This window comes from Neopsephotus bourkii, unplaced genomic scaffold (genome assembly GCF_033783945.1).
Source record: "Neopsephotus bourkii isolate Nb327-2 ecotype Australia unplaced genomic scaffold, CSIRO-AGI_Nbou_v1 NB_1383, whole genome shotgun sequence".
In the NCBI taxonomy this organism is placed as follows: domain Eukaryota; kingdom Metazoa; phylum Chordata; class Aves; order Psittaciformes; family Psittacidae; genus Neopsephotus; species Neopsephotus bourkii.
In genome coordinates, this window is record NW_026901862.1 from 309868 (window position 1) to 325052 (window position 15185).

Genomic DNA, 15185 nt, shown 5'->3' on the forward strand with positions numbered 1-15185 from the left:
AAATACAGGCAACATACGAAGACAGTCTGTGTTGCTTCAGTAATAGGGTAGCACCAAAATAAAACGGTATAAAGGACTTGAAATAAAGTCTAGCTCCTGAAAGCTATTTACTGTTTGTTTTTTTTTCCGTTATAAAAGCACTCAAATTTGAGAGAGGTACGTATAACTGTGAGCTTAAACATGAGTGGAATCTTTGTAGAATTGATACCTCTACAATATAGAAATACAGACTTGTTTCCTTCCATATGTGCCTATGTTTAAAATTAGAAGTCAGACAAATTTTTGGTGCTGGATAAACCAAGATTTGTTAGACTGTCAGCTCACTGCTTCTGTACTGCTGTCTCATTCTTCCTGAAGGCTTCGTGTCCTGTCAGTTGTAATGCAGAGCAGCTGCTCAGCCACAGGTTATTACCCTCTTGCATTCCACTTCTCCAAGGGAAAAGGTTATCTATTTTCCTCATTCACAAAACTTAAGACTTAATTTGTTGCTCGGATTTGTTAGTGCAGTGTCATTTGTAGAAAAAGACCAGTGATGATTAATTTGGTATTTTCCCCATGAAGCCAAACCCGTGTAATGATTTCTGTCAAAGCATTTTTAATCAGTTTCTTCTGCAATTACGTTTTCCATAAGCTAAGTATAAGCTTTCCAAATCTGTTCATTAACGCTCCTGTATGTTCTGTCCAAACTTTTCACATATGTTCATTAATGCTCCTATATGCTCTGTCTTTGTGTGTAGATAGATATATGCAAAAAAATCTTTGTCCGATGGTCAGGCTGACCAGACGATATAAATGTGTATAAGTATTTTTTAACCTTCATCTGTTCTATGGCATGTGGAAATTCTCCTCTCAGATCTACTATCTTATGTAACATGTAACTCTTTGGAGTTGCCCAACACCTGAAAGGCACAGTTCAGATAAGTGGTGTTTTTCATGTAAGTTCTTTAGCCTACATAGTAAAGCAGTGTGCATAACATTTAAAAAAAATAAAAAATTACGTTGTATAGAGAAGTATTGCACAAGTCCATGGGGAAGGCAAGGTCATTTTACCTAAGGACTACAACAGTGAGAAGATGCCAGAGATACCTGTGCATTCTACCTGTTTTCCCCTGCACCCTTGTTTTTCTATCATGGAAACTTTTATATCTGAATTTTTTTGGGTTCCTATGACATCAGTCATAATTCTTACATTTGATTATTTGACTGGTAAGAGATTATATTTATTTTGTATTTATAGATTCTTTATCAGGCTGTGAATTACCAGTTTTTTCCTTCAGAAGGAGGTGAGAATGTAAATATCTCGGGACCTTCACTGATCAATAAGAATACAGAGGTAAGCTTTAAGGAGTTTTAAAGTAATAAGTACTTTGTTCTGTATTATGCTAAAGGGCTGAACATGAGTTTTTAGCAACATTTAACATTCCAGATAAAACACACAATTTCAGAGACATCTACTAATCTCTGTTCTTATTAGATTGTTTTAAGTTCAAGGTTTTGCTTATGTATTTATAGTCTGTTCTGATTTTTCATTGCTTCTTCCTGCGCAGTCTTAGCACCATAGCAATTATAAAAAAATAAACCCTGTGGTAGGAGAAAAGTGCAACAAAACTTAACATGATGTCATACATTAATGTTGGTTTGATTTTTGATCTGCCCCAATTGCTAAGCAACCCATTCAAAAATAAACCTGAGCTACACATTTAAGTAAAAAATTTCTTGAAGCTTACGATTACTAGTTTATAACTTTCATGTATTGCATGTGAAATTATTTTCATGTATAAGATCAGAAGGAACATTGAGTCTTTTGTGGCACATAGAGGCAGGGCAGCAGGAAGAAAGGCCTGCTATTCTGTTTACTTCTCCTGGTTATTTTAAGTTTGTACGTTTTCAATTGCAAGTTCATGTCTCTCTTTAAAGAAGATATAACCTATGTATACAAGAAATACCTTTTTTATCCTCTTCAGAACAGAAAATTCTAAGTTTAGCTTATTCTTTTCTGTTTAAGTCTTTTTGTAGATGGTAAACAGATCTTGTAGGGGTGGGCAGGAGGGCAGAAATTTTAAAGAAATACAGGAAAGAATATAGAAAGAAAGAAAAAAGGTGGTTCATGTTACATAGTCTGACTTTTTTGAGGAAAGTATCCAAGTTGCAGCTTCCTTGATGTCCATAAACCTGTGGGGAATCTTTTACCAATGACATCTGTAGATGGAATGTGCTAGTCTTTTTCTTTAGTATATTTAACACCATGTGGCTTAAAAAAACCCCACCTCCCCATCATGTTATTGGAAGGGGAACAGATAACCTCAATGTATAGTTTTATATTTTGTGTATGTCTTTCATGTATCTATTGACATACGCGCGTACTTGGTATACATATATGCATATGTAAATAGTCATCATTGCATATATATAAAATGAATGGGCAGGAAAAGTAAAATAGCACTGAAAACAGTATTCAGAGGAAGAGAGCTGAACACTATGCATTTGATAGAATAAAGAACAGGTCTGTTTCAGTTGCATGAATTCTTTTTGTTTCCTGGACACTGGTAAATGAATCACTCAAAGAGGAATATTATTAAGTAGACGTTAATGAAATTGTGGAGCCTCCTGATGTGGGTGTGGATGCTGATGTTTACAATATTTTAGTCTATGTAACAAATTTGTCATGCATCATATGTTCATATGCTGTAGTACCATTGACTGTGTATTGTGACGGAACAATCAGACATGCATGTAGATGATCCAGAAACTTATTCAGAAACTTATGGGTTTATCAGAGTTGTGTGAACTCACTAATTAACCTCATTATTGATTTAGTTTGGATATCTGAAGCACTTTTCATTATGCTGGGTAATTCACATTCAGAAATTTCTGTAATGTATCTGTTGTGGGGTTGTTTTTTTTTTTAATTTATTTATTCTTTCCTTGTTGTTGTGGTTGTCTAGAGTTGGAAAAAAGCAGATGGTTGATCTGTCAAGTTTGTATGTTGCTGCATTGAAGCTTTTTTTCTTTCTGTTTTTTATACTTGTTCTACACATGTCGTATTTCAGGCTGTTAAACTATGAAAAGAATTCTGTATATTTGCTAATTCTGTCTGTTGACTTCATAGGGTTTTATAGCTTTCTTCATTTCTTTCAATGACACAGGGGGAAACATAGCCAAGAATTTAGTCACTGTATAACCCTTTCTTTGTTACAAACATCTGAAATGTTAGAAAAGCAATATATTCAATAACTCAGTTTCTGTGACTTAACTGAATCCCCTGACTGCAATAGCCATAGTTGCACTTCACATAATTCCTCATGCTTCCTCTTCATTGTCTTGCACAGAACTTCAGTTTCTTCAAAGAAAAAACATGATAAATTTTTTTCACTTTCATTTTACTCCTTTTTCACTTATGTCATGATTAACTTATAGCATCCTTTTCACTAGCAGTTGACAAATGTTATTCTTTCTTACGTACTGATACCTTTTCAAATTGCTGCTTTAAATGCAATTTTCCTTACCTTGACTTGACTAAGCTTCTTCTAGCATACATATATTTGGGCATCCCTTTCTCTGTTGCAATAAAAGTACCTATCTGCAGATACATCAGTTTCCTTTTCAAAGCTTTAGTGACCTTTTTCTACCTCTTCTTACCTTCATCTAGTATTCAATTATTAGCTACCACTATAATTTTTTTCATTATACCAACCTACATCACTAGCTGGTCATAATTGTCAGTCATTCTTCTCTTGATTAACTCCTTTCTAGAGATGTCTAAACTCATTTCATTGCTGTTGTTTTATGGTTTAATTCTTAAGCATTTTTTCCCTGAAACGAGTTGAAATCTTGAAAGCAGCTGGCTGTATATCTCTACAGATAGCATAGAAATGTGTCACTTAACATTGCTATCATATTGGCTTCAAGTATAACCTTTTCAAATTTTTGGTGGTCTTGCTATGAAGGAAATTCTTGATTGCTACAATAAAGATGCATGTAATTATTTCGTAGGAGCTAATGCATTTACAGGAGAATGTAGTCAGTTACTTCAGTGCCAATTTTCACTGTTGATTGAACTCATGGGATCCATTGAAGAAATTATCCTTTGAAAGCTACAGTGATTCCAACATAGTAGACTATTTTTAAGCAAAGTGTTGTTTTTCTAATCTCCCCCCCCCCCTTTTCCTCTTTGTTGGATGCTACAAATGCCTCAACAACTAATATTGTGCTTCTCAAATAAAATATGTCAGTGACAAAATTAAAGTCTTGATTCATGAAAAGCATTTCAAAATATTGCTAACACTGTTAGATTAATGCTTAGTCAGAAGGGGCTGTTTTGTGCCACTGATAGCAAGAGTCTGTCAGACCTACCATTCAGCCAGTTCTCAGTCCACCTTGCCATCCACTTATGCAGCCCGCTTTTGAGCTTTTCCATGAGGTTGTCATGGGAGACAGTGTTGAAAGCCTTGCTGAAGTCCAGGTAGGCAAAATACAATGCTTTCCCCTCATCAGTCCAGCTATTTGTCTAGTTGTAGAAGACAATCAAGTTGGTTAAGCATGATTTCCCTTTGATGAATCCATGCTGACTAGTTCTAATGACGTTCTTGTCTCCCACATGCATAGAGATGGCCTCCAGGGTGAGCTGTCCCATCACCTTTCCAGGGCTTGAGGTGAGACTTACTGGTCTCACCTAGTTCCCAGGGTCATTCTTGTTGCCCTTTTTAGAGACTATCAGGACTATCAGTAATGTCCATTAGCTGCCTCAGGGCTATGGGTGCATCCCATAATAATCTTAACGCATACTAACAATGCAGTGACTGCTTTTTTCATGTTTTAATGCTGGCACCTTGACTCATTGCCATTAAAGACACCTCTCACACCCCCCACCCCCCCCCCCCGGTACTCCACATTGTAGGCATTTATTAGTCTCTCTTATGTGGCTTATTTAAAAAATAGTTGGCTTTGTCTTTTCATTAGACTGTTTAGAATGATACACAAGAGCATATGTGAGTATAGATGTATGTATGTATAAATATTTTTGCTGTTATTTCAGAGTATCTTGATAATTCAGAATTTGTTAGCTGACATTTTACATCAGTTTAGATTCATGCAACTTTGTTGTTATTTACATTTTAATCAAAAATACTTTTACAATGGATATCAGGAAGAAATAAGAAAATAATTTCCCTCAGGGACCACTCAAAACCCCCAAACTATAATTTCCTCGTGAAGATAAAACTAAAGGGTACAATTAAAGTTGTCTTCTTAAGATGGCATCCCCAACAGTCTTTAGGAAATTTATTTAGACAGATTGATTCTGAAGAGCAAAAAGTTACAGCCCGAAAGTGGTGTTCTGGGTACATGGAGGAATGACTTTTCAGAAAACAGAATTCTTATTTGTGCAGAAAAGGCTGTAATTACTTACAAGGAGTTGAAATTCCCTTTAGAAAACAAGCAATAGAGTTTGCCTGATAGCAGTGGAGCCATAGAAGCGCACACACCAGCATACAAGTTAGTCTGTTAGTTTTGACACTACGGAAGGAGGTTTATTTTTTAAAAAAGTATGTTTTGTTCAAATGCAGTTGAGAACTTGGGCCGGGTTTCCTTTTTTTTTTTTTTTTTTTTTTCCTTCCCTGTTTCTGGTTTGGTTCGGTTTGTTTTTTTTCCCCATGAAGAATCATTTAGGTGTCCTGCAGTATCTATTTAAAAACAAAAGGCAAAGAGAGAAATTAGTATTCTGTATCTGACATTTAAAATAAATTCCAAAAAACTTTTGTACTAAGTACCCCACAAGTAGTTTATTTAAAAAATACACAAACAAGAAATTCTACCCAAGCCACTATACCTTGAATTTCCTGTTGCTTTTTAACTTTTCAGAGTAAAAATATCTAGCATGTTTTTTCTTCACTTGGTGAAGTAAGAGTTGAAATTTCCAGTTTAGCCAGTCAGTTCGTTAGTCGGTACCTGTGAAACACAGAGTATGGTTTTGGAAAAGATTTAAAAAAATGCTGAAGCCTTAGTAGAAAGAAGCATTTAAAATGGAGCTGCTACTTCAGTGGTCAGCTTAAGGCAGTGATTGACTGCATAGCATAGTAAAAAGTACTAAACATATGTTTGTCTACAGTGAAATGCTAATGGATTTTGTCACTGAGGTTACAGTGGGATGTAATTCATTTGAGTGTAACTTGGCATCCTTTTGCTCTGATATCTGAAACTTTGTCATGAATAAGTTGTAAGCAAAGACCTCACAGTCAGTTATACATGTAGAATTTTTCTGTTTCAGTACACTTCAGTGTATGGGGAATTGAATAATAGAGGTTTTGGGGAAAAAACATTGAATGTAAAGCTGTTGAAGTTTGCTGTATGGAGGCAAATATTTATATTTCCTATTGCTGAAGACTGTGTTTACATTAGCATGCTAATTATATTTTTGTCTGATGTGTTATCTTTGTAAAGGATGCAATTAACACAATCCTTTCAGGGCTGAACTAGCACAGATCAACCACCATGAATGTTCAGGGTATTATTTAAATGCTCTCTGCATGAGGAGCTCATACAGAAAGCTCCAGTTGTGGAACATGTCTTCTACTTTTAAGAATTGACTTATGTGTGAGTTTTTTGAGGCTCAGTGAAGATGTTTTGAAGGATAACGTGTAGATGTATATGCGCATGTATTGCAGCCTTTTAGGTTTGCTGTATTTGGTAACTTTTAAGTGCCAACTGCAGAATTTCAGGTCTTGATGATACTTTTCAACTTTGTCTAGAGACAAATGTGTACACCTGCTCACCATTTCTCCTGCAGAGAACTCAATTTAATTGTCGCTACCTCTGTACAAATACAGGATTGTCTCTGTTATCAGCTTTCTTGAAGATTAATTTTAGCATGCTCAATCTCCTCATTTGTAGAGAGATCGTTATTTTAGCAGAAGCATTCAACAGTTATGTAAAACATTACAATTATAAATTTTGTAGTTAAAAACAGCTGGTGTCTCTGGGAACAAGAGATTATGACTAGATAAAGGGCAAAATGGTCTGTTGCTCATGCTAGTCGGTTGACTTGCCTTTTTGTTTGGTTTTATGACACCTGCTGCTTAAATCAGTAATCATTAACAGTATCTGAACTCTAATGTGTTTGGGTTTAGGTCGTTAGCCTAATTAAAGCATGAGTCTAGAACTTACCTTTGTGTGTTGGATATGCTCACAGGATGAAACCAACATCTCCTCTAGCCAGTCTGCTGATTTGTTACACTGGACGACATCAAAAACCATGAAGGTGTTGTCTAACACAACTATGACTACAAAAGCCATGCTGCATGCTGTCAGTGATGGACAGTGGTGGAAGAGATCATTAACTTACCTTCGACCATTACATGTAAGGGATTGCTGATGTGTCTCCAGACGTTTACACGTTCACTGATACATGGGTATAAAAGCTAGGCCGCTTTGTAGGTATCTGATAACTGAAGACCTCAAATCAGTAAATGAATCTGAGACATCATGAGCTTGTTTGCTGGCAAATCCCAGTGAAATTAGGGGTCTAAAGCTGTCTCTATTTCTTGTTTTCTGATCTGCTTGCACCTTCTTTCTTAGGACAATGTGAGAAGGCATAGTTGAAATTTGGCAGAACTTCAGAACTTTGGGGAAGAAAGCACAGTGAAACCCACTCTTTAAACACTGTCATTTTATATTCAAAGCTGTTCCTTTTCAGTTTCTCTTTTCTACCTTTTCTATTTCAGTGCATTTTGTGTAATGTTTGTGATACTGGGTTTCCTGATACTACTTTTGAGCATGACTGTCTTTCCTTTTTTTAAGAATACTGGACTGCATTCAGCATTGGTTTATGTAAAATGACTCCTATCCTTCTTCTTATCTTGCTCCCCATTGAATTAAATTGTATTTTTATTTACAGTTGTTTCCCTTCTGAACAGCAGTTACAGACTTTTTAATGAGCTTTATTGCAGGTAGGCTCAAGCATATTTATTTTTTCAGGGCCACGAATTTGGAGATGTATTAGAAGGTGGGCCTGGAGAAAATGCCACTGTGGAAAAACAAGGCTGTCATCCATTTTATGAGTCCCTAATTGCTGATCCATATGTTGCAGAAGTAAGTTTGTTACAGAATTTGGAAGTGTTAGGGGTTGTTTTGAGATCTTAGAATTAAGTAAAAATATGGATTTTGTATTATTTGTATGACGTGAAATTTTGTGGAGTAGTAGGAAAAAATCTGGAATCAGTGGAAAGGAAAGCAAATGCAGGAATTGAAGTACATAGTTGCATTTCATGCAAGTGAGCTAAATGTAACTGCAGGGAGTAGTGCACATGTGTCAATTATCTTATTTTACTTCTAGTCTGAAATCAGCTATGGCACATACCAGAACAATTCTTTGGAAAGTTTTGCAGAAGTATTACTGAGAACAGAGAAACTGACAGAAACAAAGAGTGAAGGAAAAGACCTACTTCCAACTACAGAAGGTATGGTTACGTGTATATTCACTCCACTACTTACTATATATAGTAAATAAAGTAGAATCTGTGGATGGGTTTAAATACCTAGAATTGCACACAGTGATCTGAAGTATACTCTGGGTAGTTTGTGTAAATTGTGATCCGGTTTAAGATCTCACATTGGTTAAGTCTTGGTAGAAATAGCTGCAGAGGTTTCAAGAGAAGTGGTATGTTTAAAAAGGGTTGCTCAGGAAAGACTAGAAATCTGAAAGTTGCCTTTAAATAAGCAGAAAGTGGTATTGGTAGGCTGTGGAAAAACATGAATATAGTGGGGAGGATGAAATTGTTGAAAGTTTTCTGAATATTACCATGTACAGATATTTAAATGGAAATTTGAAACGCGTGTTACGTTACTTGCATGTCTGCCTGTATGTGTGTTGATTTGTTCAGATTCTCTGTGTTTTGTATATAGCTTTCAGTATCGCAGGATCATTACAGTGTTTTATTTTCTGATTAATGCTTAACTACAGATTCTGGAATTGCCAGAACATTTTGTCTTCTGAAGTTTCTATGTTTATGCTTAATAATTTGTTAATTGAAACAGTTTCACTTTAAAAAACCAACAACAAAAAAACAGACCACACAAAACCACATATGTTTGTTTTTCTTTCCTTTTGCATATCTCCTACTGGTTTAAGAAAGTAACTTTAAATATTTATATGTTATTAGTGTCTTTTGAAGGAACATATCTGGATTATATTTTTACTTTGTGGTAATTTCTGCCATGAAAAATGAGTATATCACTTGCAATATGAGAAAAGTGTCAAGCGAGACTTTCTTCCTAAACCATACAGTTTCATTCCATCTGTTTAGTGAAAACGAGCATATTTATCTTACAAGTATACGACTCAGTAGTTTGACCTACGTGATGTTTCTGCAGATAACCTGTACAGTTGTAACAAAATAAGATTGTGAATTAGAAAAGGTCAGCAACAGCTTGTATAAATGGGAATGGATTCATGTTTTGTTCCTTTCATGCTCTTTTAAACTAGTTGTAAATCAGTACTTAAGATCGCTTTTCTTGCATGCTAGAAGCCCGTAAGTTTCTAGTTACGATTCCTGTGTCTTAAAGGAGGGAAGGCAGGGATCAAAAAGGACTTGTTGCTTTCTTAGGGCAAATGACAGTAGTTGGCAGATCTTTGGTAATACTCCCTGCTCCAACTTGAGTAATTGGAACTGGTTGTTTATGATTCAGTGGCTGCCTTTCAAGATGGATTTCCAGTTTTGGGGACTTTTCTTTAAAGAAGAAAACAAATTGTAGATTCCAGCTTTAGTTTTTGATCCTCTATTCCTGAAGTGTACAGACTGCTATTTTACCATTTTAATACCTCTGTTGTCTCAGAATAGAATCATAGAATAGTTAGGGTTAGGAAGGACCTTAAGATCATCTAGTTCCAGCTCCCCCCTGCCATGGGCAGAGACACCTCACACTAAACCATGCCACCCAAGGCTTCATCCAGCCTGGCATTGAACACTGCCAGGAATGGAGCATTTGCAATCTCCCTGGGCAACCCGTTCCAGTGCCTCACCACCCTCACAGTAAAGAATATCTTCCTTATATCCAATCTGAACTTCCTCTGTTTAACTTTTAACCCATTACCCCTTGTCCTGTCACTACAGTCCCTAATGAGTAGTCCTTCCCCAGCATCCCTATAGGCCCCCTTCAGGTACTGGAAGGCTGCTATGAGGTCTCCACTCGGCCTTCTCTTCTCCAGCCTGAAGAGCCCCAACTTTCTCAGCCTGTCTTCACACAGGAGGTGCTCCAATCCCGTGATCATCCTCATGGCCCTCCTCTGGACTTGTTCCAACAGTTCCATGTCCTTTTTATGTTGAGGACACCAGAACTGCACACAATACTCCAAGTGAGGTCTCACAAGAGCAGAGGGGCTGGATCACCTCCTTTAACCTCCTGGTCACGCTCGTTTTGATGCAGCCCAGGATACAGTTGGCTTTCTGGGCTGCAAGCGCACACGGCTGGCTCATGTTCATTTTCTCATCGACCAGCACCCCCAAGTCCTTCTCTGCAGGGCTGCTCTGAATCTCTTCTCTGCCCAGCCTGTAGCTGTGGTTGGGATTGCTCTGACCAAAGAGTGGATTGCTCTTCCACCACTCTTATTCTATAGCCAATCTGAATTTCACTTATGAGTCCCTCTAGCTGTGTTATGGAGCTGGGAGTTCTGTATTTTCCTCTGGAAAACTGAGCTCAATTTATTCTGTACTCAGCAGTCCTGCTGTATGACTCCTGTTGGTAGTCAGTAGACAGTAATCTTACACATAAGTAACATAGCTTTCTGTAGATGAATAGATTGGTAATTTGCTAATTGTAATGCATTTTGGCCTGGATTACAGTATTGGATCCCACCTCTTCCCCCTTCTTAATGCTTTGCTTTATAAATTCCCATGAAAGTCTTTATGATGAGCTAACACTTTAAGGATTGTGGAGCTTGAAAATGTGTGTATTAATAGCACACAGCCAAAATTTATATTAAAATATCATGCAGACATGAACCCCATTTATTATTATGTGTCTTTCCCATATTTTAAGGCTTGCTTTAAGGTTTTGGGAAGACTTTACAGTATAAAACTTGAATGTTAATAAGAGTTACTAACTGCTATACTAGTGACTTACAGCAGATTTAATTTTATTTTGCTGATGAGTTTGAATTCTATTTGTTTCCTTCTGGCTGCTTTCTAGGACAGCTGCAGCAGCAGGTTTCAGCTCCATTAAAAGAATTGACAGACCTGAAAGGAGATGCAGTTTAGCAAAGAAACCCTATTGTATTTAGCACATTGTCTTAGAAGTTGAAGTCTGTTTTATTGCTATAGTAGTGTTGTGCTCCAGGTCTGAGAGAATGGCTAAACACTTGCGTCAAAGACAGTGTTCATGATAAAAATCAAGATAATGCTTTATGCTTCTTTTGTGGATTTGGTAGGGTCACTAGCCTTGGACTTTGACTCTTCTAGTCTTTTCTATCTGGATGCATTTTCAAGTGGTAACAGCCGTCAGTTTTATCTAGTAAAAGACTCTTTCCTCAGCTGTGTCGTTATATTGCATCCAGACTTAGCATGACCAAGGCAGTGTTGTACATCTCTGTTTAATTCCAGTTGTCTTTCTTCATAGGCCTCAGGTGTATGGACACAGGAACAAGCACATAGAAAATTTGTATTTATTGCATGAGTACAATGGATGTACACTGTGTCAGGGGGTTGGAACTAGATGATCTTTAAGGTCCCTTCTAACCCAGTCCATTCGATAATTCTGCTTGGTGCCTTTTTTTTTTTTTTTTTTTTTTTTTTTTCCTCAGAGGGGATTATAATGGAGGAAGGTCTTTCAGGTCTTTCTTCTTAAGTACATTCTGGCAACTGGGATGCCTTTGTATTGCACTTCATGAATGACTATTAATAATGTCATATTGTTTTCTGGCCTTGTGTTGGTGCTGTGTTCTTTGTCATGATTGCTCTCTGAGGGATGAAGACACTCTAGTGTGGCACTTTTTGTATTGCAGATGTGAAGTTAGAAGAGAACCCACAATTTATTATGTATTCCCAAGGCTTTGCAATCATTAATTCTCCAGAGAATGGTGGAAGATTATTATTATTTGGCAAATTATTCTTTGCCTTGTCCCAGTTTTTTTCTGTTCAACTAGAGACGCTTGTAAGAATATATAAAGTAACTTTGGTTGTGTTTCCTTGGAGTAGTAAATACCAGTTTTGCAAACTAATTCTTCAGGATTTTAATTTAATATTTCTAGAGTCCTGTTGGACAGCATACAAAGTATTTTTCATGTAGCAGAAACAAGCTGTCAGCAGGAAAAAAATACTGATAAAAGCAATTTGAAGCAGAGACCATAGGTGCTTCTATCTGCAGTTAGCTGTGACATATTAGCATGTACACAGCCTCTGTGATGACTTCTCACATAGAAATTTGGGGTTGTATCTGGCTGAGGGCCAGCATGTAAATTCACTTCAGGCTGATGGCAAATTAATGGTAATCTAAAAAATTGTAGTTGGTCATTCAGGCCTTTTATGAATCATTCTTTGAAACAAAGCATTCACTGTGGGGCTGTGTGAAGTAATAACTTTTCAAGCCAGCATGCCCTCAGATTAGTTTGTGTAATGTGGGATTATAGGTATTTGAGACTTATTTAAATTAAACAGACAGCCAAGCTTCTGGAAGATGTCTTCTATCAATTTGAATTATAATAATGATGACGACAACAACACCAACAATGATACTAATAATAAAGGGAATCATAGTGTTATTTTCCTGGAATACTTAACAATTCCTTACGCAATTTCTAGTCTGGTTTTGTAAGATTTTTTGAAATAGCCCCTGAACTGATAATTTATATTTTCTATTCTCCAAACTGCATAGTAAGTTTATAATGAGGATTATTATTCTGTGATTGCTGTAACTTTCATAGCAGCCGCAGTGATGCCTGACTTCAGTATGAAGGAGATAACTCCATAAAGGAGAGATGTTGTTTCTAATTAACAGATCTTGGGCATTTACATTGTCTGTGTATTGGTTCTTCTATTTGCATAATATAAAATTTAGGGTTTTTTTTAAACAAAATGTAAGTTTGTATCTATAATGTAGGAAAAGAAGTTAATTTTCGTGTCAGTTTTACAAGAAGTTTATCTTTTTATGATCAGAATAGTTAATTCTTTGCTGCATTAATTTTGACTGTTGCGCTGATACTTCTGTTTGCAGTATGTGGCAGGTCCTGGTTTTGATGTTGCACTGATATTATTTGAAATTCACATTATACTTGGGTTTGTTTTTTTTTTTTTGTTTTATTTTGTTGTTTGGGTTTTTTTTTTTTTTTTTTTTTGTAATTAAGACAAGTTTTTAACATGGTTTGTTGTGTTAAGTGAATTAGAGCTCAGGCTGGAAGAGAAGACGTTTTGTACCATTCCTGTGGTCGGTATCTTCGAACACATACAACATAACTGCCTTGATTTTACAAGCAAAAGATTTACTTGTTGTAACTCAGTACAGGTGATATTTTAGTGGCTTTGTTTAGCATCTGTTACTCCATAATCTTATTTGTGTTTGGTTAATTCATCAAACACTTTGCCTAGAAGTCAAGGTAAACCTGTGCTAGAGTTTAATTGCATATTGTCTGTTTCTGGATTGCACTGATAAGTGTTGAATTAAGTATGTATGGAGTGCTTTAAGCTAGTGTCTAATAAAATATGGTTACACTGAAAACATTTCATTTGCTAACTGCCAAGGCTAGATGGGTCATAATTTAAAGCTTTATTTCTACTTGCTATATGTTGCAGTTCTGCTACAGCTGGCAAGTGATGCTTTACCAAATGATACGGCTTTGTCTCTTGCCTATCTACTTGCATTGCCTCAGGTATGTTGATAATGATTTGGTTTGTATGTTTTTGCCAGGAAAGACATAGCATTTCAGAATTCCATAAGAAAATGTAATTTCCTTAGGGTTTTAAAATCTTAAGTCACTGAATTCATGAAAATACACATCTTTATAGGTTTGGCATGTGCATTTAAAGGAAACTCTGAACAGATGCTGTTGGACTGGCTTGCAAGTGTGGCATTGACAAAAACCATGCATTTTCTTATTTAAAATAATAGTTGGGCCATGTGACTGGCAGTGCTAATGCAGTTCAGAGATATGGGTAATAACGCTGTGATATAGAAGCACCGAAACTGTAGTTGGAAAAGTGTTTTGGTTAGCTCTTTGTGGAAGGGGGGAAACATCATAATGTAGAATTGTGTGTGTGTGTAGGTTACTGACTTATGTGCTGGAAGAATACAGTCAAAGTTATTTCTACGTCACAGCAAGTAGCTTTTTAGAAAATTTGCGCACTTACTGTTGTGTGCTTGGTAATTCTTCTATCTAAATTAATGCTCTCTTTCTCCTAGGTGGTAGATGCCAACAAATGCTTTGACAAGCAATTGCATTCTGCATTGTCTCTCCAGCTGGCAAGTTATTACTACAGCCTGCAGATCTATGCTCGTTTGGCACCATGTTTCAAGGACAAATGCCACCCTCTCTACAGGGTTAGTATATTAATGAATATGGTTTGAAAAAGAAGAGAAAAAAAAGAGTGTAGCGTTAAAGTTGTTCTAAAAAGCCAGTGAATGACTTAAGCCTGGTAAGGAGTGGTTCTGACTTGCACTGTGAGCAGCCTGTTAAGTTACGCATAATTACTCTTTTGCAGTGCTGTAAACAGACAAGTACTTCACAATTTGTGGGAGAATTTTAGAAGGAGAATATGAAGTGTCATTTATAGGCACTAGCACTGTCAGTCTTCCAAGTAGGAGCACTGAGCAATAATGAGCCATAGCTTATGCTGTTAATTTGCAATACTGATACAATATAGTACTCCCTAGAAAGTCAAGTATAAATTTCAACAAGAAAGGTGCTGTTCAAAGAAGTTTCAATAGCCTTTTTTGGTATGTGTTCTTTCGTATTTGGGTTTGCATTTTATTTGACAAGTGCCTTTTTTTTTTTTTTTTTAATGGCACAGCTTTGCTTTCTTTATTCTGTGATTAAAGAAATGTGATTAAAGTACTTACATGTTAAACTCTGAAACAATGCCAAGAGGTGACGTTTAGTGAGTCACCAGTTGCCATTCCTACAAATATACCTGAATAAAGGCTGTTCTCTGATACTCCCAAGAGAGCCTTTCTGAGTTTACACCAGTCCTTTCCTCTTCTGCAGA

At 36.5% G+C, this 15185-nt stretch overlaps 1 protein-coding gene across 1 annotated transcript in view; it reads left to right on the forward strand.

The window, feature by feature from the left end:
• The window catches only part of NBAS (NBAS subunit of NRZ tethering complex), a 176905-nt gene that overhangs the window by 70514 nt on the left and 91206 nt on the right, over positions 1 to 15185 (forward strand). Inside the window, exons 35-40 of the mRNA XM_061367561.1 lie at positions 1238 to 1333; positions 7187 to 7354; positions 7972 to 8085; positions 8330 to 8453; positions 13776 to 13852; positions 14383 to 14520. Coding sequence (XP_061223545.1) covers positions 1238 to 1333; positions 7187 to 7354; positions 7972 to 8085; positions 8330 to 8453; positions 13776 to 13852; positions 14383 to 14520 — 717 coding nt within the window. The remainder of the gene's footprint in view (positions 1 to 1237; positions 1334 to 7186; positions 7355 to 7971; positions 8086 to 8329; positions 8454 to 13775; positions 13853 to 14382; positions 14521 to 15185) is intronic.